The sequence below is a fragment of the Callorhinchus milii genome, unplaced genomic scaffold, assembly GCF_018977255.1.
Source record: "Callorhinchus milii isolate IMCB2004 unplaced genomic scaffold, IMCB_Cmil_1.0 Scaffold11, whole genome shotgun sequence".
In the NCBI taxonomy this organism is placed as follows: domain Eukaryota; kingdom Metazoa; phylum Chordata; class Chondrichthyes; order Chimaeriformes; family Callorhinchidae; genus Callorhinchus; species Callorhinchus milii.
Genome location: NW_024704752.1, coordinates 14,000,851 through 14,023,789, shown reverse-complemented (window position 1 = coordinate 14,023,789; position 22,939 = coordinate 14,000,851). Strand labels below are relative to the sequence as shown.

Sequence of the window (22,939 nt, the reverse complement as noted above, 5' to 3'; positions counted from 1 at the left end):
ATAGAACGGAACTTCTTACATAATGCATACTGTTGATGGATGTTAATTGTAAAATAACCCAAACAGATCTGCTCATCTATATTCCATACCTCAGACATAATCATAATAGAACATTTATAAAGTCTCAAGTATGATATGTAGAAATAGAATACTCTGTCTTTGCTCGTGCATTGTAACAAGAAGAGCTGTGCAACACACCCCTCACTGTAGCTGTAAACACATGCTCACCAAATAATCAATTTAAATTTAAAGCTGTTGTTTACTCGCATTTACGTTTTAGAAATTCAAGCTCAAATAGTAATACACTATAGACTGGACTATAAAGCACTGTGGCAGAGCCTGCAAAGTGGTTTAAACATTAACTGCATAGTATGTAGGTTAGTATGGTACATTGGAGTGTGGAACGTTTTCTGCATAGTTTATTATACACTTAATCGTATAAGTTTAATAGGCCACAGGTAAGACGCACAGTGCAACAGCCAAACATGATACACACACTGGCTAAAATAGTGGAAGAATTAGGCACGATCCAGGAAAAGGCCCACCATTAAAAAAAAATTCAGTTTTAAACACACAAAACAATGAATCTCTTGCGAGGCTGATCTTAAGGCTAAAAAGGTAATTCAATGTGGGTTTGACTAATCATGTTTAGACCCATACAGGTTTGTGTGAGCCTGTATTGCAAGTACAGTATAATTCATGAAGATAAGTGATTGTCTAATTATTTTCACTAGTTTTAATGACCAATATCATCAAGTAAAAGCAAATTTGATTCTTTAAACCTAAAATAGTCATCTCCAATCCAGTGAATAGGTTGATTTGACTATTGATTCTCCGTACAACATTCTCTGACCTTGAGACAGCATCCAAAGCCATACTTCTTCGATAGCCTGATGCACAGTTAGTATGAAAGCATGGTGCTATTTAATAACCCTATAAATATTTACAGTCTCTCCAACACTTTGATGTATTTATTTTATGTTCTTTCTACTCTTTTGAATGTAAATTCAGCAAAAGATAAGATTAGTTGGCCAAGGACGGGATGTGGCACAGATAAATCAAACATTTCACCCTTTCCACTCCTCGACGTAGGAGGAAAGACATCTGAAGAAGAATGAAGAAGTCAGAGAGGCTAGCTTGTTTCGACAGTTTCCTGACACCTGCGCTAAGTCAGGTTGACATTGTGTTTTCTCAGCGTGAAATTGTTGGCGGACTTTAATAATTTGTAAGTGCAGGTGCTCTGTGGCCTTTCAGCAGCAGCCGACATATAGAAATGAGGTAATGGCTCCTGTCTGTGCCTCCCTTCACTGCTTGTGTCTTAGATTGCGCCAATCCATCAAGTGTATCTTCCACCGGCTCACAAATAACCCAGACAGGAACTCATTAACATTCATGATTTTATGGACATAAGAATTCTCGGTAGATTGCCAAGCCTAATTATCCACTGACATTTATTGAAAGCTTTGATTAGTGCATATTGTAATGAATAGGAAGCATGTGGAAGGCGGCAGGAAAGGAAAGTCAAGTTGCTTACTGTTATCTTTGTACAAAAATGGCCACAGAACAAATACAGGAGAATTCATTAGCGTCCCCGTTGTCTGCCACAAGTCAGATGGCAAATGACTGAAAGGCAAATTCATTCATCTTTTTATCTTTGACTTGGTATTTGTAACATCGGTTCTTTATTCAGCTTGGAAAGATGAGGGGGATTTATTTGAAGATCTAATGAATGAAATTCAAATTGTTTCATCTGTGCAGATACAATTAAAAATACCGACTGTATGACATCAAATAGAAAGAATGACTCTGCGGTCAATATCTGTCGCTTGAGTGTATCCAATATTTTGTTGGCTGCGGGAACGAACTGTATCCAAATCAACTAATTAGGAATTGTTCATGTTCCAGTTCAGATATGCTGGTTTGTCCCTTTTAGAAAATGGTACTGTATGCCTACAGCAGGATCTTTAAACATGGGCTTACGTGTGACTCTCACATTATAGCCACAAGAACAAACTGAACACTTTTATAGGCTTTTTCCTCCTGGGTTTCTAGTCTCGGTGAAAAGAGGATATGTGGATGAAATCATATTGCTGAATGCACTGATTTTTTGTTGATATGTGATTCCAGTTTGGAATGGCCAGGTAACTTTTTTGTTTTCCTGGGAATTACTAGGAATAAGATGTGAGTTAAACTAGTCAGCTGATTACATATTTTCTGATAAATTGGTCATTCAATCCACGACTGTTTGTGAAACACTGCTGTGAGCAATTGGCTGCCGCCGAGCTTTTTTTAAATATATATATATATATATGAGAAGCGACTGTGGAATCAAAGAGAGCATTGAGGAGAAGCTACTTCATGCAGAGGGTAATGAGATTGTGGAACTCGTTGCCTGTAGTGGGGGTTGAATTACATAGTTAGATTCAACAGGAAGCTAGACCTTTACATATCGGAGAGGGGAATAGAAGGGGATGGGAGGAAGTAAGAAGTAGCTGGAGGCCCATCTGGAGTATAAATACTGGCCCCGGACTGGTTGGGTTGAGTGGTCTGTTTCCTTTCTGTACATTCTTTGTAAACCTCCATAGACTATGTGAAATGTCTTGTGGGATCAATATTTGCAAGGGCCAATGACAGCAATCAGAGCTATACAGGCAACAGAAAAAAGGGGGATAAATACATTGAAATGAATACGTGAAACATTATGCATGATAATTTCTACATCTATTCTACGACTGCCCTGACGAATTGCATAAAAGTATCCAATAGGCGATTTATTTTCCAATTGGACAATATACAAAGGATTAAAGGTGTCCAAACTGAACATGTGCCCAAACAGAATAAAGGGTGCAGTATTGATGTTCTGCCTTTAAATACGGTATCATTAGCGCATTAACTAAATGTCAGATGCCGAATTTACCAAGCAAACTTAAGATAAATAGATTAACATCATTACTTCACTGTCACGGACTCCAAGATTCATTCTTTGAATCTGACACTTTGCTCTTGAAATGTAAACATGGAAGTCGAAAGGGGTTTGCAAGTTTCAGATTCAGATTCAGTGATGGATTGGATAGATTGAAAGTAAAGTTGGAAGTGCTAAGCTTGTTATTTAAACTAAGAGCGCACTGTATATTCAGATAGTGCGAGTATCTGCTTCACAACCGATGTATCCATTCTCCATTCATGTGGGTGTTTCAAATTAAAAGGTTGACTTCTGTAACTGCAGCATTTATATTTTTCTAGCTATTTGTAATTTTGTAACTTGAACTGATACAAAGCATCGACCAGCAGAAGTAAAAATACAATGTAATTTATTTTTGAACAAATCCCTGCTCAACATCAATCATTCCAAAGCCGTGGTGTACGATTACCCAATTAGATTGACTTCCAAAAATTGACTGAAACTTTTGCTTCCTGCTAATGTGTATTCACAACTTGTTTTTCTTGTCCTCTAGGCAAACCTGTAATGATAATAACCGAATACATGGAGAATGGATCTCTCGACTCATTTCTAAGGGTATGCTGCTTTATACTTAATACTGTGGCTGTTGTTATTCTTGAAGCAATTATGATTCACCCAAAAGAGCGACATCAGTTTGTCTAACAATTTAAACTGATGAAGGTGAATCATTAGAAGCGGATGCAAAACTATTTAGTTTTCTTGTCAAGGTTTTGAATATGCAAATACTTTTACCCTTCGGCTACATAGATACTTTCTTGACTGCCATTTGAAGTTAGCTTTATGTAAATACGCCTCTATATCTATCAACAGTTTCTCCTTATTTTGCATTGGAAATCAACACAGAGTCACTAACACGACTATTCATGCAATCAAGAAAGTAACCAAGAAAAGGCTACCAATCCCACTTAGCTAGAAAACAGGACCTCATCAAACACCATGTGGTGCCTTGCCCCTTGTAATTTACTCCCAGTTGAATTATATTGTGTGTCGACCAAGCTCGGTGATAGCACTCACCTCTAAGTTAGAAGGTTGTAGGTTCAAGCCCCATGTGGGGACTTGAACTTGCACATGAACTAAGCTGACACTCCAATGCATTCCTGGGGGTTTGTCGCATTGTCAGAAGTGGCGTCCTTTGTTTGAGACGTTAAACGGATGCCTCATCTGCCTGTTCAGATGGATGTTAAAGATCCCACGGCACTATTGTGGAGTCCTGTAGCTCAGTGGTTAGAGCATTCGCTTTGCAAGCGAGAGATCTAGGTTTGATTCCCAGCAGGGCCAAACCTTGGGTAAGTTTCCTTACTCCACGACTGTTTGTGGGACGCTGCTGTCCGCAATTGGCTGCCGCATTTCGCCCACAAATACAAAGTCAATTCACTTTACAGTCTAATCTGTGAAGCGTTTTGAGACGTCTAGAAGGCATGAAAAGCGCTATATCAAATGCAAGAATTATTATTATTATTATTCAAAAAGAGAAGGGAGATTCTCCTGGTGTCGTCACCAAAAATCCCCCAAATTAATAAAAATGTTTGAGTTAAGGTTTGGGCTTTTAAGGACAGCATCTAACTCAGACTCTCTTTCCCTCAAACATTGAACGATGAAGCAGGATTAGTGATGGACAATATCCACTGGCGAAAATCTCAATTTAAGATAAAAAGATGGCACATTAATTTAAATAATGGCGTAATTAAAATCGGAGTAATTTAGCACACTTTCATTAAAATTAAAATCAATCACTGGATTTGCTATGCCTAGTAACTTCTGAAATTAGTATATTTATTTTCATTCAGCTGAGTTTTATCATAGTAGTAACACAATTCTTCATTCACAAACTTGCCTTTCTACAGACAATAGCAATGGAAACACCAGAATGGAGAACTGTGAATAGGATATTCTCTTCATTATCGAAATCTCTGGAATTTGGCATGAAATTAAAACTCGAGATCTCGCTCTGACTATTATACGTTTTCTTCCCTTCACAAACCATTTTCTATTTTGCTTTAATTTGATTTAAATGGAGGTTCCCCCATTGGTTGGGTCAATTGAAGGGTATTATTTTATGCCCTGTAACCACTTACTCACTTGGCTCAGGTAAGTAAGTGGTCTCTGGAGTTCCCAACCACGGAGACTCACTTGGCAACTTATTCATAAATTTTAACACTTCAACGTTATCCTTTTATTGAGTATCTGAGATGACAATGAGCCAAGTCTGTCTGCTTACATATCAAGTTGACATAAGTGTAAGAATTTAAAGTCATCATTAATCCTAAAATAAAACCATACAGGTTGTAATTTGTTGCTATCACATGCATTTCATAAGAGCTGAGCGAAATCCTTTCTGAGTTTTATGACTGCTGCATCTATTTGCAGGGTGAACCTGCTGCACAAACAATTTTAGTCTTCTGTGCTGCAGAGTTATCAAAGTTATCACTGGAAAATAAGAACTCCACAAAGATCTGGAGTCAAGTGAATTCTTGACCTATTGTGAATGAATGATACTCTTGTTTTACCCTCGTTGGTGCAGTTATTACAGGAAAAAAAACATCAAAATGTGGTTCTCTCAGTCCAAAAGCTCAAGCGTACGCATCACAAGCAAGTCACTTAAAACAAGAGCAGATTTCTGATGGTCAAGTTGCTACTGACAACAACAAAATAAAATTTATAGAGCGCCTTTCACATCAGGAGGACGTCCCAAAGCGCTGGACAGTCAGGGGTCAGGACCTGAGGATGGGGGAGGGGTGGGATACGACTGAGGGGAGGCAGAGATGTGGGAGGGCGATTGAAGGCACAATTGAAGAGGAGGGTCTTGAGACCGGCCTTGAAGGAGGCGAGGGAAGAAGCGAGGCAAAGGGACTGTGGGATGGAATTCCAGAGTGTGGGGGGAGAGAGGCTGAAAGCCCGGCCACCGATGGTAGGGCGGGACACATGGAGCAGGCTGGTGCCCGCTGAACGGAGGGAGCGGGCAGGTTGGTAGGGAGTCAGCAGGTCAGAGAGGTAGGAGGGGGCAAAGGCCATGGATGGCCTTGAAAGTGAGGACGAGGATCTTGAATTCGATCCTCTGGGGGATGGGGAGCCAGTGGAATTGGGCGAGGGTGGGAGTGATGGGGTCACTGGTGCGTGAGAGTACACGAGCTGCAGAGTTTTGGATGATCTGCAGCTTGTGAAGGGAAGAGTTGGGAAGGCCGATGAGGAGGGAGTTTCCATAATCGAGCCTTGATGTGACGGATGTGTGGGTGAGGGTTTCGGCAGCCTGAGGGGTGAGGCAGTGGCAGAGTCTGGCAATGTTGCGGAGGTGGTAGTCGGCAGTGCCAGTCATGGCACGGATGCGGGGAAGAAAGGACAGTTCAGGGTCAAACAAGGCACCAAGGTTCCTGTCTCGCTTAGTGAGGTTGAGTGTGCAGCCTTGGAGGCGGATGCTGCCAGTGCTTATACTTGCACAGCACGCAGAAAGTGACATCAGATTGCTTCTTGCATACAGGTCATGAAAGTGAAATCAAATGACCGAACTGACATTTTTTTTTAAAAGTGCAGACATTCTGGATAGCTTGGGTCCACAGAGCACCAGCATTACAATGGGCTTTCAGAATATTTTCTTGGCAAGTGAACTTGTACACTACATGTAATGCTTTTTCAGCATTGAAAATCAGACAATCCTGCACGGTTGCCATGATACAAGAATTTTGCATTAAGATTAAAGCCTCCCTCAACCCTAGTATTGAAAGAAAAATCAGTCCTACTTGGTCTAAATTTAAACGCCACACAGATCAAACAAAAGTTTCAGGAATTTAAGCTCCCTCTTACCGATTGGCGTCTCAAGTGATGTCTGTTTCACCAGGTACATTTAATTTTTTATCTGGAAATTGCATTTCTTCTGTAGAAGATGCAGAGGAGGAGGTGAAAGCTCGAGGGTTTTACAAATGTTTTATTTCCCAACTACTCAAAGTAGAGTGTGTGCAAGCTTTCTTTCCCTGAGAGACTTTGCTTGTGGTTTTATATGATCTGTTCTTTTCTAGATTAGAAACCCGCTGCGAAAAAGATCAGTTGGCTGATTTTTCTCAAGATAAAACAATATAACCTCAGATATTTTGAAGCGATGTATTCCTTGTTTAGTCTCTCTTCTGATTTGATGCAACATTATTCCTTTTTGATACGTTGCAAATTTTCTTTTTATATCTATTCAGAAGCGTGATGGACAATTCACGGTTATTCAGCTGGTCGGGATGCTCAGAGGAATCGCCTCCGGGATGAAGTATCTTTCAGACATGAACTATGTACATCGGGATCTAGCAGCGAGAAACATTCTAGTGAACAGCAACTTTGTCTGTAAAGTATCTGACTTTGGATTGTCTCGAGTGCTGGAAGATGACCCAGAGGCTGCCTATACAACTCGGGTGAGTTAAACGCATTTGACAGGCTTAATTTATTTCACTCAGTGTGTAAGTCGACACTTGAATTAGGTTCAAATGTTTAGTTGTTCCCCGCAAAGCTAATATCACAAAAAATTAAGAAGGGAACATTTGTGTTCACAAAACCTCTCCATCAAGATATTATCTGGCCACACACTCAATGCAAAGACCCAAGTGGTTTCATGCGCCACATGGAGCCAAGAGTTTTTTTTGTTGTTGACATTTTCATGACCAGTTGATAAGTATTTTATTTGAATCCTGCGGTTGAAATATTGGAGACGATGCAGTGCTTTCCATCTTTTTACCTCTGGGATTCAGGGTCAAATCAGCACAAGATGAAGGTCTATTCTCCCAAACTGCTCTGTGATTCCTTGTTTATACAGCTGGAAGTAATGTGACACTGCTTACAGAAGTTCAGCAATTCAATTGCTGGATTTAAAATTTCCCTCTCCTGCCTATACATGTTGTGAGCTGAAGAGAGCTCTGCACATGTGCAACTGAACACTGGCACAAACCAATTCAAATTGGTATTATTAGTCAGTCATGCTTTAAATCAGCTTTTTTTTAAAAAAAACAGTACTTTAGACTGATCAAGAATTTCTAAGGGACCTTTTTGAGCAGAGGCCAAATCAATTTGTGCTGCTACATTAATACTTCAGAGATTGAATTCAATGCCTTGAAACATTCTAATGAAAAAGGTCTTCACTCCATTCCTCCAAATATGCACAAACATTGTGAAGGAAACTGGTTTATTAATATATTTCCCTCGTCTAAACAATTTCAGTCACGTCTCCCTATTTTGATGAAAAACTATAAAACAGGAAATGCACAGCTGGCTACAGTCAGGGACCACAGATAAGCAGTCAGCTATTATCTTTTTACATTTTGTTCAGAATTTAAGAGCAGTCAATTCACTCTATTTCAAAGTAATGTTCGTACATGTTTTCAGGGAGGAAAGATCCCTATTCGATGGACTGCTCCAGAGGCCATTGCCTATCGCAAGTTCACTTCAGCCAGTGATGTATGGAGTTACGGGGTTGTTATGTGGGAAGTGATGTCCTACGGAGAGAGACCTTATTGGGAGATGTCCAACCAGGATGTAAGTATCAATTGTGGTCCATGCAACTTCAGCACGGAAATTGTACACTTAAATCATTTGCTTAGAAATTAAGAAACTCTTTGCTATTAAAAGTTTGTCAGTCCTTCCAGTCAATTCAGTTTCTATGTTATGGCACACAAATATCAAAATGTTATTAAACACATGAGTAACAGGTTTCTATTCATTCGTGGCGCAATTTTAGTTGTAAAAGATTTAGTTCAAAATATGCAACGTGTATCATTGGAAAACATGCACCAATAGTAATGGTTTATGAGGTCCACAGATAAAACAAAAAAAAATTGAAGTGAAGAATGTGCTGGGCACCTCTGTCAAATTCAGAGATCGTTACAGAAGCTCAACTGAAACAATTAGGGAGATATAATAATAATAACCCTTGCATTTGATATAGCACCTTATCACTTCATTGAGACTATAAAATGAATTGACTTTATATTTTGTGGGCGAAACACGGTAGCCAATTGCGCACAGCAGTGTCCGACAAACAGTTGTGGATTGAGTGACTCAATGTTCTTACACTGTTAAGAGATAGATAACTATCTGAAGAGGAACCAAAAGACTCAACAGACAATATTTTGAGAGTGATGAACTTCACATATATTCAGATATTGAGATTTACGGGTTTCTATCTACTGTTTGAAAATAAATTTGAAACCGAGACATTTTTAAGTGTTACCTCATTTGTGATTAATTGGGAAACATTGCCTTGGGCATCTTGCAAGGAGCAGTAATTGTAGAAGGAATTAGATAAGAAATGACTTAAAATACTTTCCATTGGTAAAATCTGGGTAAAACGCTCATATCCTTACAGGTAATAAAAGCAATTGATGAGGGATATCGTTTGCCAGCTCCAATGGATTGTCCTGCTGTTCTTCATCAACTGATGTTAGATTGCTGGCAGAAAGCTCGTGGTGACAGACCTAAGTTTGGTCAGATAGTGAACATCCTTGACAAACTGATACGGAATCCAAGCAACCTCAAAACATTAGCCAATGATGCAGCATGGTAAGGTAACATGTTGAACACAGATGCAACGTTGAAACATCCAATGTTAAACTATTTTGAATCGTTTTCATACTGTTCCTCTCTGCATTTTTGTGTGCAGGTCAACCAGTTCCTTGCAGGATCCGTGTACACCAGACTCCTCGGCTGTTACCACACTAGAAGACTGGCTTGATGGAATCAAGATGGGCCAATACAAGGAGAACTTCTCAGTAGCTGGTTACACGACACTGGATACAGTTGTGTACTTAAACAGCAGGTACTGTAAGTAGTGATATGGTTCCAATTTGACTTGTCCTTTCAAACATTATTGATGCTGGTACACTGACTAGACTGCTGAAGGCTTCATATTTCAGCGTAAATTATGGCACAGCCGTCCCAAAAATTTCACCAACAATTCATTGGTCATTCATTTTGTAGTGTAATCCCTCTAGCTCCCCCACACCACTCCCTGTTCATTCTAGTTTTTAAATGAGTTCAATTGGGCATGGGTACAGCCAATGTCATTCCTTCATCAGAAGATCAAGAGGATCAGTTCACTCCTGGAGAGGCAATAGATCCCTTGTTTCAACTTTCTCTTTTGCAAATAGCGAGTAAACCAGTTCTGGAAACTGACATCTTCCTAACCATTTAAAAAGCTGACATTCTGGAAAGGTTGACTGTCAATATTGTGAAAACAGCATATAAAATGCAAGTTTTTCATGGAATGATGTAATCTTCAGTACAAACAGGGTTAAGCGTCAAACCTGTACTTGCTCAAATTAGGTAAGAAATGATCTGCCATATTTCAATACTCTTAATTGATCTTTTTTTCTGTGCGTTTCCAGTGACCTCTGCAGAATTGGAGTGACATTGGTTGGACACCAGAAAAGGATTCTCTTGAGCATTCAGAACCTCCACGCCCTGGCTAATCAGATGCATGGAACACACATTCAAGTGTAAGAAAATGACTACACCAAATGCTGTAGGCCGATTGGGAGAAATCAGCTGTACACCCCTGCTTCCTTCTTCTGATTAAAAACTCCTTTATAACTGGTTAGGAGAACATCTTTCCTAAAAAGGTGTAATGTAACTACATTTTGAGCACTTGTACAGCCTACAGTGACATTCAAAACATCAGAATACTGATTGTGCCACCTCTTAGCTAAACTGTATTTTGTAAACTGTCGTTGCTAATGGGTAAGACTACAGCAGAAAGTGCTGAGGAAAATAACAATAGTGGTTTGATTCATCAAAGAGGACAGCGGTTTAAAAATCAGAATTCTTGAACTCCAGGCGATTCCTTGCAATAGCTACCAATTGAGTTTCCAATCCAACTCACTTTTGCCATTCTATTTTCCTTCTGCATTCTCAGAAAACTATCAAGACCCTATTTTCAGCTTGAAGTAGGTCTGATTACCCAGCAGTTGCAGTAGTGCAAGTCAGACATTAGTTATAGATGCAAAACTCTCTTGCTGGCCTATGCTCACAGGATTGTCCACTCTTAAAAGGCTTTCAAATCAACTAGAATGATAAATCTCAAAAAACACCCATTGAGCTTTTATCACTGAACTCCAGCAGAAGATAGGTGAGGATTAAGCATGAAACTTGTAGTCACTGTTAATAGATTAAGAGAGATAATTTGGCCATACTTTGTTCATGGATGACTTCCATTCAGATAGATTTGCAATTGATAGACATAGCCAGCTAAACCGAATGTTGGAGTCATACTTTTAAGTGCAGGCGAGGTGACTGAACTAATTTGAAGTCTACTCTATGAAAAAATCTATATCTGGATCATATCCAAAGTATGAACAAATTCTAAATATGGAGCCAGCTACGTGGAGAGCCAAATGAGAGCAAATGGACTCGCTCACCTCTCTGCAGGAGAGTTTTGCTAATTCATGCCATTTCCCCTATTCCCTTGATGGTCTGCCTAGGATTGGAAACTTGCTGTGTGGTGAATTACAGTGGGGGGTGGGGAGAGAGAGAGGGGGAAACAAAACTTGCATACTGCTCCAAATCATTGAACCCTTTTCCTATCCTACATAGCTTTATTCTGCCTTCAAACATTAAACAGATGAACACTGGCACAGGTTGCATCAGTAACTTTATACAAATATAATCCTTTTGGTAACTCAATGGGACATGGGGATTGCATATGCTGAGCCAGCACCACAATCTTCAAAACCTGGTTTCGAGCTGAAAAATAAATCTGAAATAGATACTTCTATTTCTATTGTTCGGTGGCTATTTCCTCACTTGCGTTTTTCACTGCCTCGGTTTTAAAGTTGTTGATTTTTTTACCTCTTGTGAATAACTGTTAAGATATAGTGTACTAGTTACTTTAGAACTGACTCGTGCAAGTGAAGATTTACAAAACAGAGTGATTAATCTAGATGGTCAGTCTGTGGTTTTTTTCCCAGCAAAGTGAATCCGGCTGTACGGGAATCAGGTTCAATACGTTAACTGCAAGGTTCTGTGTTGTAGACGATTTGAAATGAATTTTTTTTTAGCATCTAGGAAAACAATATCGTACTTGGGATAGGACAGCAGTGTTGGATTAAAGAAATGGCCTCAGCGCTTGGGTGAGCTATTATTTGAAGAGAGTTGCCTTGAGAGTAATGGTAATGCTGCAGAGGACTATCACACTTTCAGTGCCTCCCTTGATGGTGTCTGCACGTTTTGCTCAATTCTTACAGTAGAAGGAGAAAGCAGCCAGAAACTGAGAACGCAACTGGGATACATGGAATACCAGACTTATTTCAGACGTAAAGCAGGCCTTTGGAACTCAAATTGAGACTCTGTCACTCATCCATTATGAGGGCTGCCTCTTATAAGGAACAAAACCAAGTGTATGTGTACATGCACTTTGGATAATGTGGTGTAAAATTCAGTCTGCGGTATATCCAAGCATGGGTCAATCAACAGAAAGAATTCCATTTCTGCTTGGTGTCAGTGTCCACTTTGAGTCATACAATCATGGTTATTGCTGTAAACCATCATAGTGCTGTTCAGTAATGTCTCTGTTTATAGAAAAGTAAAGAAATTTATTGAAAGGAAAGTAAATGGTAAAGATAATCTTTGTGTTGCTTTAGTTGTTTTACCCTCTATTGTATTACAGTGATATTTTCTGAATCATTTGAGCGAGGAATGTTGGGTCAACTAAGAAAAGATGCAATGTGTGAAGCCCACGACATTGTGATCGTGCCTCAAAATAAGAGATACAAGTATCACACACAAAAAAATGGTCAGTGGGGAGAAAAAGTGATTCTTTTACAGAATCTTCCAAGTTGACCAACCAACAGAAAGGGACCACAAAACCTGATTGAATTTCACTGTAAAACACTTAGTTTCTTGAGCAAGTTTTAATACTTCAATAAATTGGTCACTTGTTGTAGGGACAGATGTAACTTGCTTCAGATATTGTGAACAACTTAAACAAACTGTCAGCACTGGAATCTGAATAATTGCAACAATAAAAAAAATGTTATTTTGGAATTGACAATGAAATCGACTTTTAAGCAATGAATGGACAGCTATTAAACTTAAGAAGTAAAACTTTAAAATGCGACAGAACAGTAAAAGCAAAAGAACACAATCTACTATTAAAAAGGACGAATGACACCATTTGTGTTCAGCTGGCCTTTCCACGCTCTCAAATTAGTAAAAGCAGACACAAAAAAAATGAGTTTTTTTTCTTGCACATAACTTCAATTGCGAAACATATTCTACAGACAACTTGGGAAATATTGAGGTTTTTAAAAGACAAAGTGCTACCATTTTGTAACAGCACCAAGATAAATGGCGGAAAGGAACAAACAGAAGTGAATATTGAATTATATTGTATAAAGTGTACAGTGTTACTTACATAAAACTATAGAATGTTTATAATTGTGAATTTTTAAATGAATAAACTGAAACAGTTCCATCAGTAAGAGCAGAGTAACAAAACTACTGCAGTGCCATAGGAAATGTAAGCAAATACTGTATGTGAGAAAAAAAANGTAGCATTAATGTTAGGACAAGGTTAACAACAGTTTTGTGCATTATGAAGAACAGTTTTGTTTAATATACATAAGGCTGTGCCAACAAATTGATAGTAATCTAGGGACAAATTTGTGAGAAAGAAAAAAAATACTGAAATGTACTGGATTGATTTGTCATCCAGTCTGAAGCAGCAGGTCACAGGGCTGTGTGCCAGACACTTTCCTGAAGAAAAACATTAACAGTACAATATTGTGATCCTGGAACACAGAATTCTTTGGTGAAGAGGGAAGCTCATTGTAGCTTTATAAATTCAGGAACGTTTGATAATTTGACCATACAATCCCCTCAGCATTTTCTGTCCTGCGGCACTGAGCTCTGTACAGTCAAATTACCCGAAGGCTTGCAGCTCAATGCATTTGATTGATGGGTTGATGTCTGTAGAACATTAGATTACCAGATATGTTTGTTGGCACAGTCCTAAATATGCTGATGAGCCTGGTTTCAGACTGCGTGCGAGAAATGAGACCATGGCCTTGATGCCAAGTCTGTATTAATTTATGCTTCTTAATTTGTGAGTTTTGTTATCAGTTTGCTGAGTGGCCATTTGTTCCTCCATACTGTTCTAAGGAATTCGCTGGTGGTGTATCAGTTTGGTTTTAATTTCTACGTTGCTGTAATAAATATGCAGATATTTTTGATTTTTTTTCCACCGATGAGACTCTGCCCCCACTTTTCTGTTTGCTTGCTCTGTGTCTGATGTGTCTACAGTGTCTGATGCTAACTGGATTTTGGAAGCAATGCTGGCAACAATTGCATTTCAATTTTGTTCAGTCATGATTTAAAGAGCCATGCCAGTGTAGTTCATTGTTAAGTGGCCAATCAATACATACATTTTAGTCAGTTTAGCTCAGTTCGTAGCCCGTTCATCTCTAGATTTCTGTAAAGGACGCTATATGAATGCAAGGGCTCAAAAGCAAAAAAATTTCAAGATGTGTAAGTAAAGGATAATAAATATAGGAGATTTTACACTGAACATTTTAGCAAACACCTGCCACCATAGTCCATTGCTCAAAACCCTCTGCAGTACTGGAGGAATTGATAACCAGAAGTGGCCGAAATCAGAAGATCGGTGAAGAAGGCCGTTTGGCCCATCTGATCTTATCCTTCCAGAAGACTCACCCTAACTTTCCCCACCCCATCCCTGCATCAAGTGTGCTATAAAGCTTGCTGACCTTTTTAAACCTTTTTTTTGTATCTGGTGACTTTCGGAAAGATGCATGTCACCAGATTGAGTTGCACACTTGATAATCCCATTGGTTGTAACTGCGTTTATATTATACTTTTGGGAGGAAAGTAAATGCTGTTTTTTTTAAATATGGTTTTAAAAATGCATGAGGCAACCATGACCCTATGTGACATCTTCTGCATTCTTCCGGAGTATAAATTAACCTGCCAGCTGCAAATAACACACTGAGTATCAGATCACAGATATGCTAAAAGCTAAACTAATTTAGCAATCAACATGGCTGTGATATGTATCTATGTCCCAAAGTTTACAGAGCCTCAGGGATAAAAAAACATTTTACCGAACATCCAAAATCCATAGAGCAAAGACCCAGGTTATGCACTTATACAATCAGACATGCAAAGAGTATGAAATAATAAATCTGCTGTAAGAAGGGATTTTTATTGTTAATATAATTAGATTCCAAAAGCATTTGAAATTCTACATTTATATAAAATGGAACGATTGAAGTCATACGATAACAGGAGTCCTGTTAGAATTTAAACTCACAATCTGAGTCTTATTACAAATTATTATATTGAAATACTCAAGAGTACTTATATTATACCTTTCCCTCTTGGTTTAGCTTCTGTTATACACAATCTCTTTTAATTACTTTATTCTGCAACACCTAAAATATTAATATCAATGCACAATTTCCTATCCGAGAGAGAGAGAGTGTGTGTGTAAGTGATCTGTTCTCAGCCAATTAAGCTTCTGAGTTGCTAGCTGTGAGTCAGTGAAAGAAGGTGAGGCAATTCTGACTGCCTGGGATTAAATGGCAAAAGGTTCTGGCTATGGGAGAATTTTCGCATGTAGTAATACAATGAGATTACGAGATACAATGAGATTATGAACATACCTTGCAGGATATATGTGACCAAGAAAGTGTCTTACGAGCACTGCACCAACCATGTTAACCATAACTTAAAAAGGCACATGTATAAAGTGTGTGCCAGGTACGGGCGGGAGGAAAGAGACTGATATTTATAGAATTCTTCCTCCCCTCCTGAATTTACAAATTCATTTCCTGCGAGTATAATATGTAGCATACAACAGACCACTAACTAGATCGCTAAACAATGTTGATTGAGAAAAATGAGAATTTGGGGTCTGGTTTGAGCAGTAAAAGGCACCAAACAAATGTGTATCTGTGAACAAATTCAACTCAAATATTGCCAAAATTAGTTTAGAGAATTCGGTCCGGTAACAGGGAAAAGGAAATCTCACCTCTGCCAGAGTTAAGAGCTGTAGTCTAAACACAATCTGCTGGGAGAAGGGTTTGGAGCACTTTTGATTAGTACTTTAGTCTTGCCATCTGCTGTTTTAATCACTCACTTTACATTAAAGTCCTTTAGGAGGATAAGAAAATTGTCCAACAAGGCTAAAACCTTTTGCACTCCCTTTCTTGATTTAAATGAAAGGATTTTTTTTCCCCCAATATCAAAAGGTAAAACTGAAAATGAATGTGATAAAGAGACCATTTACATAATAAACATCTCCAAAATCTGCTGGTTCATGTTTTGTTTACTAATTGGTGATCACAGAATACAACAACAACTTGCACTTATATAGCGCCCTCCACGGAGGGTAGCGTCTCAGAGCTCTTAACAGCGGAGGAGCCCGACTCCGAGCCGGGAGGAGGGGGGAGGTGGCCGTAAGCACGGTCGAAGAGGAAAGTTTTCAGGCGGGACCTGGAAGAGGGGGCGAGGCATAGGGATTGAGGGAGAGTGTTCCAGAGTTTTGGGGAGTAGTGATTGAAAGCACGACCTCCGATGGTGGGGCGGAGGGCGCAAGGGACGAGCAGGAGGCCGGTACCAGTCGAGTGGAGGCGCCGGGTGGTGGATTGAGGAGTGAGGAGGTCGGAGAGGTAGGGAGGTGCCAGAGAGTGAAGGGATTTGAACACAAATAAAACTACCATGGAGAACGCTTATTCAATATGAACCTTTGAGACACATTCCCTCACGTCTACTTCTCAGGAATGACTGGCTCACGGATTACTTCAGAGTCACACTTAACAGAAAGAAGTGAACTGTAAAACCATTCACAAATCTTTCAAGATGCAAAGTATTTCTGGCTTTATTTTATTATGCAAGAAAATACGAATACTGTAGCTGGTGTATATTATATTTGGCAAAACCTTCATTGGCCTTCATGGACCTCTCAACTTCCATGTGAGAAATCAGTAAAAAAAATCACAGAAAGACCCTGAACGCAGAAGCTAGCACGGGTGGTAAATTTGCTTCATTCACATTGAAGATCTCCTAAAGGAGCCTATGCAATGGAAGTGTTTCACTTGCCTCCCTTTCCATTCACCATCAGCTTTGGCTTCAGTTGAGGCCCGAGCACATAAAGGTGCTTTTCTGCTTGTGTAAACTCTTCTTGACTTACCGTGGAGTGTTTTGTAGGCATTTTCCTCCATTCCTTTCTCTCTCTTTCAGACCATTTATCTGCTGTACGAAATCCTTCCACTTCTCAGGGTCAATTTAACTTCAATGAGTAGATCTTTTGTTGCTTTTTGAGGCCTACCTCCATCTTTTCCTGTCCAGATATTTAGTTCCTCTTTCAATTCATTCCATACCTGGCTTCCTTTCCTCTTGTGTAGGTCTGTACGCGTTCTGGGTTGACCGGTGCATCAGTCTTCAGTGATTGACGACATAAGAGGCACAGCAGAATTCTTTATCCCCTGAATATCATACTTCTGATTCCAATTCCCATGGCTTGAAGGAAAAACTGCAACCAAATCTAAAATAAAAACAAATGAGATCTCATCAAAGATACAATCAATAATTTGATGCTCAGACACACCAAATCACCTTTACCCTTTCCAGTTATGCTAGCTCGAAACTTAACTTTCTTTTGTTGGAATGGGTGGCGGGGGGAGGGGGGTGGGGGGGGGGAATTAAGCAATCTTATCTCTATTCCCGCAGTTCACTTAATTTGTTTTAAGTGAATAAACCATGCATTAAATAATTAAGAATAAAATATCAATGCTAACTACATGTATATCGAAAACCAATGCCAGCATCTATTTGGAAGAAGAATGTTATGATTTATGTAAGTGATTTAGCTCAAAACCTTTACACTGTTTACAATGTTTAGAATGATGGAAATTAATTTGCTGCCTTAAAGTTACCCATAAATCAAAGCAGGCAATCATTAAAATAAAGATTAAACATTCATAAAAGTATCACAGTGTATGCATAATTTCCCAATCCCCAGTTGTTCTTATACTGGAATGCAAACATTTATTTAGACATAAGATATGAGTAGGATGGTTCTGATGAAATTTTCTCCCTCGTGCATGGGACTGTGTCATAATTTATACATCTAAGAGTTTTAATTCAAAGGGAATATTTTGAATAAACAATGACATTGTGCTTTAAGTGACTGAATCAAACATTGAAATATCTCTTTGCAAAGTTGTCAAATTTTTCCAATTTTCTAATTCTCTTTCTCCCAACTCGTTTAGCAAATGGCTAAAGGTACAGCAGTGACCGACAAGTTCTCTCTCCCGCACTCATGCACTTTCCAGCAGGGGTCACTAATTAGAAATGAGGAATGGGAACCTCACCTGATTTGTTCTATCTTATAGCAACTTGTGCTACACCTACCACTATCCAGACTGAGATGTATAACCAACTTTATAACTGAGGGCCGCCAGATGTATTGATGTTCCATAGACTGAACTTCTTCTACCTAATAAGTGTACTCAAAATGAGGAAGATATTATGTCGAATCTCTTGAATTGTGTAAGATTTACTTCATTGAAAATTCGGGTTTCAACCCAAAACATTACTGAAGAAATACTTTGCCAAAAATTAAAGCACACCCCGATACTGACCTAACAATTCATTATGTTTTACAAAATCACTTAAGAGGCTTTTTCTTACTCTGCTAATTCCCCTTGTGTATTCTTGTATGCACTATTTTTCTCCATTCTTCTATATTAATTTATGGGCAGGGCTGTTAATTTCAATGACATGAGATAATTGACTTCAGTGAAGTAAAAATTAATTAACTCCACAATATTAGCACCTAGTGCACAATCCAAACACGTTGAAAATGTCATAGCAAACACCTTGCTGGAATATTGCACTGCGATATGTGAATTTGCTCACTGACAAAGATATTCATAACTTGTTCACCTTTGGTTTGTGTAAATGATGAGCCATTCATTCTCTTTATACAATGGTAATGAACAATTAGATAAGGTTATGGATATGTGTGCCATGCATATTCACAGAGATTAGAGGAATCACTATAAAGGTCAGTATCTCTATGGAGCAGCCTATTAAACAAAGACACCTCTCGATCTCAGAAATGTCAGCTATAGGCAGCAAATTACAGTCTATCCTTTGCTGTACAGATGCAAAGGTCATAGTTGATTCTCATCTGATGTGCTCAGTTTTCTTGCTAATGGCTAGTGCACCCTCATTAATCGACACCTGAAACTCCCTTTGGTGGCTGGTGAAGTGAATAAAAAGAGCAATTAGCGCACTGGCACTGGGGAGAAATTATTCAATCATAGACAACCTCTCGTCACGTCTCAAACTACCTCAATGTGATGATAAAGCAATCCATACCAGGAGCCTGCACTCAAATAGGAATATTACCAACATTTTACTTTGGATACTTCAGTTACAGAGAGAGAGAAAAATTGGAAACATGCTATCAATTAATGTCAACAATTAAAATGCATTTTTCTCAAGTAATACAGCCTACAATGCAGTTCTAGGTAATGAACAGAAGACATTTAGACTGGTCAGTTTCCTTTCCAGGGAATTCTTAGCAAAATATCTTCTCAGAAGAATTTATTTTCTTTCCCAATTTTCTCCCCACTCTCCTAAGGGCACTGATTTATATTAGATCCCATAAGCAGCAACATTCCTAGCATACCTGACCCAAGTGATTATTCTTCATGTGTAAACCTTGACAGTTGTAGAACAACATTTTACTGGGTGGGGTGTGTGTGGGTGGGGGTGGGGTGGGTGAGGGAGAGGGGAAAGAGGAGAAAATCATTCACTACACATGTACTTTCCAAAAGGAGTCACAAGAGAGGTCCAGATGAAAAAGGCCCTTGGGCCCATTTGATCTCATCCTTCCACAATGCCAATCCTACCATCTCGTCATGACAAGAACAGAGCATTTCATAAACATGTTCTGTGTCTTGGCTTCACCGTTGCTTCCTAGATACACATTCCAACTGTGTAAAGGAATATTTTACTGAATGTATAGCTCTTTTAGTAATCTTCAGAACCCTAAACAAAGACCTCTTTGTTCAGCCATCTGCGATTCTGAAAGCTCTGATATACAGTACCTTGTATTTGTGTGTATTGAATGTAATTACCAAGTGATCAGACCGGATGCAAGTGTAAGATTTTGATCATTTCCCTCAATTCCACATGATCTGTAATCTTGATTAACTACAGCCATTTACACACATTCCTAGCCACTACTGTGAAGGGAGGGAGCACAGATATTTTCCCTCTTTACTCCTAAATATTTATTCAATATATTTTGATCTGTGTTGATCACCATAGAATGTCGAGGTTTACCAGAACTGTGTTAGATATTTAGTGCGAGTCCTATAAATGTGCTTCTGTTACATGGGAAATTCAAGCAAGCATTTGAATGCTTATGATTTAGCCCAAAACAGTCCTCCGAAAATGACTATGGACAGGAATGAGCTAACTAGGTCACATCTATGAAGAATATTATTTTCTACACACCAAGCCTACTAGCTTTACTTCATGTTGAAAAAGCCATATTGATCATCAATAATCCAACTCACTTACCTTTCAATTTTTGCTTCTAACAAAATACTGCTTGCCAAAAATAACGACAGGATGCTGCAACGTTATTATCAGTAATAAGTGATCAATAACATGTTACAACTTCAAATTAAAATTACAACCATGTTCTCAGATTCATTACTTCAAATGAAAGATGCTTGTTTTTTTTTCCTGGAGCAGCCGACCGCAGATAATAAATAAATATCTATTCAAACCCAACACTTTGCTAGCTGCCTCAGTTGTAACATTCAAAAGGTTTCACAATTACATCCTGAACATGATTAGAAACCAATGTATCAAACTCTCAACTTGTCTCCCTTTCTAGTGCAGCTAAATACAAGTAGTAAATTCAGTGACATTTTAAAGTCACTCATCAGAAGAAAACCTAATATCATTAGATATGGTGAAACCATAGTATACAAATTAAAATTATCAGGTTTACTGCATCATAGGACCACAAATATTTGCTTCCCAATATGTAATAACAGAAGCAGTTATCTGGTATTTTTTGTCATTGTCATCTAATAACTGTCACCCCTTCAAAGAAAAGGGTCACAGCAGCACAGAGTTTGGTGCAGATTTATTCTTCTTGCTGATAGTAGAACGCACAGTAGCTCAAAACAATGCATGTCACTAGTTATATCTGCTGTGAAAGTGATTTGGGTCCACAGCAGTACAGACATTTTCCAATGATTGACAAGGTGGTGTTTGAATGGAACCAACCCTTTGTGTTTTATTTTGTTGAGGATCTGCCACCTTCAAGACCATTGGGAAATAGGTAAATTACAAATCAACTCGAGTTACATTAGGAAACATTGCTGTTGCTGTTTTCATCCTTATTTAAGTTTATGATAACACCTTCAGAGATGCTCTTCAATGTTTATTTTGATTGTCTGGTCCATCTGATCTTTTAAAACGTGTCGAGGCATTGGAAAGATTGCTAATGAACACCAGCAGGAATATGCATAGAAGGATTTATGAAAAGCACAAGGAAAAAATTAATTCACAAAAAGAGAAAAGAATTGGAACAATTTCTCAGAACCTCACCCTTGCTATGTTTTTTTGGCTTGGATTCGGTTTCTGCGGCTTGCATTCTGTGGCAGTGCTTCTATCGTTAGAAAATGCTAAAAGAGCTATTCACAGTGATAAAGTGCACCAGCACAATTTCCTCCTGATTCCTCAGACAAACATTTTCTTTGTTCGTTTCTGAAGGATTGGTTTCAGTGACTTTCTTTTTAAGACTGCCCCATCTTTAGCCACTAACTTCTGCTAGCAATTGGTTATGATTCATGGAGAGAAATTGATTGACAGGAAGCTTTCAGTCTCACCACATAGAGAGAGAGAGATGCCTAAAATGGATGAAACTCTGCCCTTTAATATTGGAGGAATAAATAACCTTCCAAAATACTTTGTGTCTGCAGAATAGGTCCTCACGCCCTTTTCATGCTGCTTTTATTCGGTGAACAAATGCATCATACACTTAGCTTTGAGTGAACCCTCATGGTATGTTTATCAAAATCAGATGGAAATCAGTCCCTTATTGAAGAAAAATACATTTTGAACTTTCTGAGCTGAAGCAAATTGTACTCTCTATTGTTTTAAAAAGACATGACTTGTTGGCACTGTGTGACAAAGAGACACTTGTGTTAAGAAAATAGAATGAGGCACATCCACCTCCACCCCAATCAATAGAATAAACTGAATGCACTAACAAAAATGACCCCATTGATTGCATTATTAAAAGATTTTGAGTTATTCTGTTTTTAAAATGATGCAGAGCTGCACTGAGTTGAAATCATCATTTGCAGCAAAATCTCATTGAAACTCTTTAAGTAATGCACAGTATAGGTGTTGTAAATTGTTGAACTGATATACAATAAAAATATACGATTCAAATGGAAGCTTTTAAGAGAGAAGCAGATAATTATTTGGGGAGGACAAGTTTGCAGGGCTATGGCGAGAGAGCAGGGGAGTGGGATTGAATTGGATAGCGCTTTTTAAAGAGCCGGCACAGACACGATGGGCTGAATGGCCTCCTTCTGTGCTGAATAATTCTATGATCACTTCCTGGGAAGCATTGTGAAGGCGGTGTTGATGGTTTCCCTGAAGGTACCAAGGTCAACGTCATTTTCTACAGATAATATGAGTAGCTTTGTGGTTACAAAAGCCTGAAATTCAGCAGGAGGCACAATGAGAATGAATTTTTTGGAATAATATTAAACACCACTTCAGATGGGAAGAAGACATTACAGGAAGATCACATCATATCCATACCCAACTGGCATACACACACACACACACACACACACACACACACACACAAACACACACCCTGCAGCACTGATCACTGATCCCAGAACAGAAAATAACAACATGATCTTCATTACTCATTCAATGTACAAACTT

The 22,939-nt window shown here is 38.8% G+C and overlaps 1 protein-coding gene across 3 annotated transcripts in view; it reads left to right on the top strand.

The window, feature by feature from the left end:
- epha4b (eph receptor A4b) overlaps positions 1-12,527 on the top strand; it is a 106,584-nt gene extending 94,057 nt beyond the window's left edge. For 2 of the 3 annotated variants that reach the window (XM_042339079.1, XM_042339077.1), the window contains 6 exons: positions 3,456-3,517; positions 7,141-7,350; positions 8,315-8,464; positions 9,294-9,487; positions 9,588-9,743; positions 10,312-12,527. In XM_042339079.1, coding sequence (XP_042195013.1) covers positions 3,456-3,517; positions 7,141-7,350; positions 8,315-8,464; positions 9,294-9,487; positions 9,588-9,743; positions 10,312-10,426 — 887 coding nt within the window. In that variant the 3' untranslated portion in view covers positions 10,427-12,527. Of the gene's footprint in view, positions 1-3,455; positions 3,518-7,140; positions 7,351-8,314; positions 8,465-9,293; positions 9,488-9,587; positions 9,749-10,311 lie in introns of all 3 variants that reach the window. The other variant, XM_042339078.1, reaches the window with a different exon arrangement.
- Positions 12,528-22,939: the final 10,412 nt, after the last annotated feature.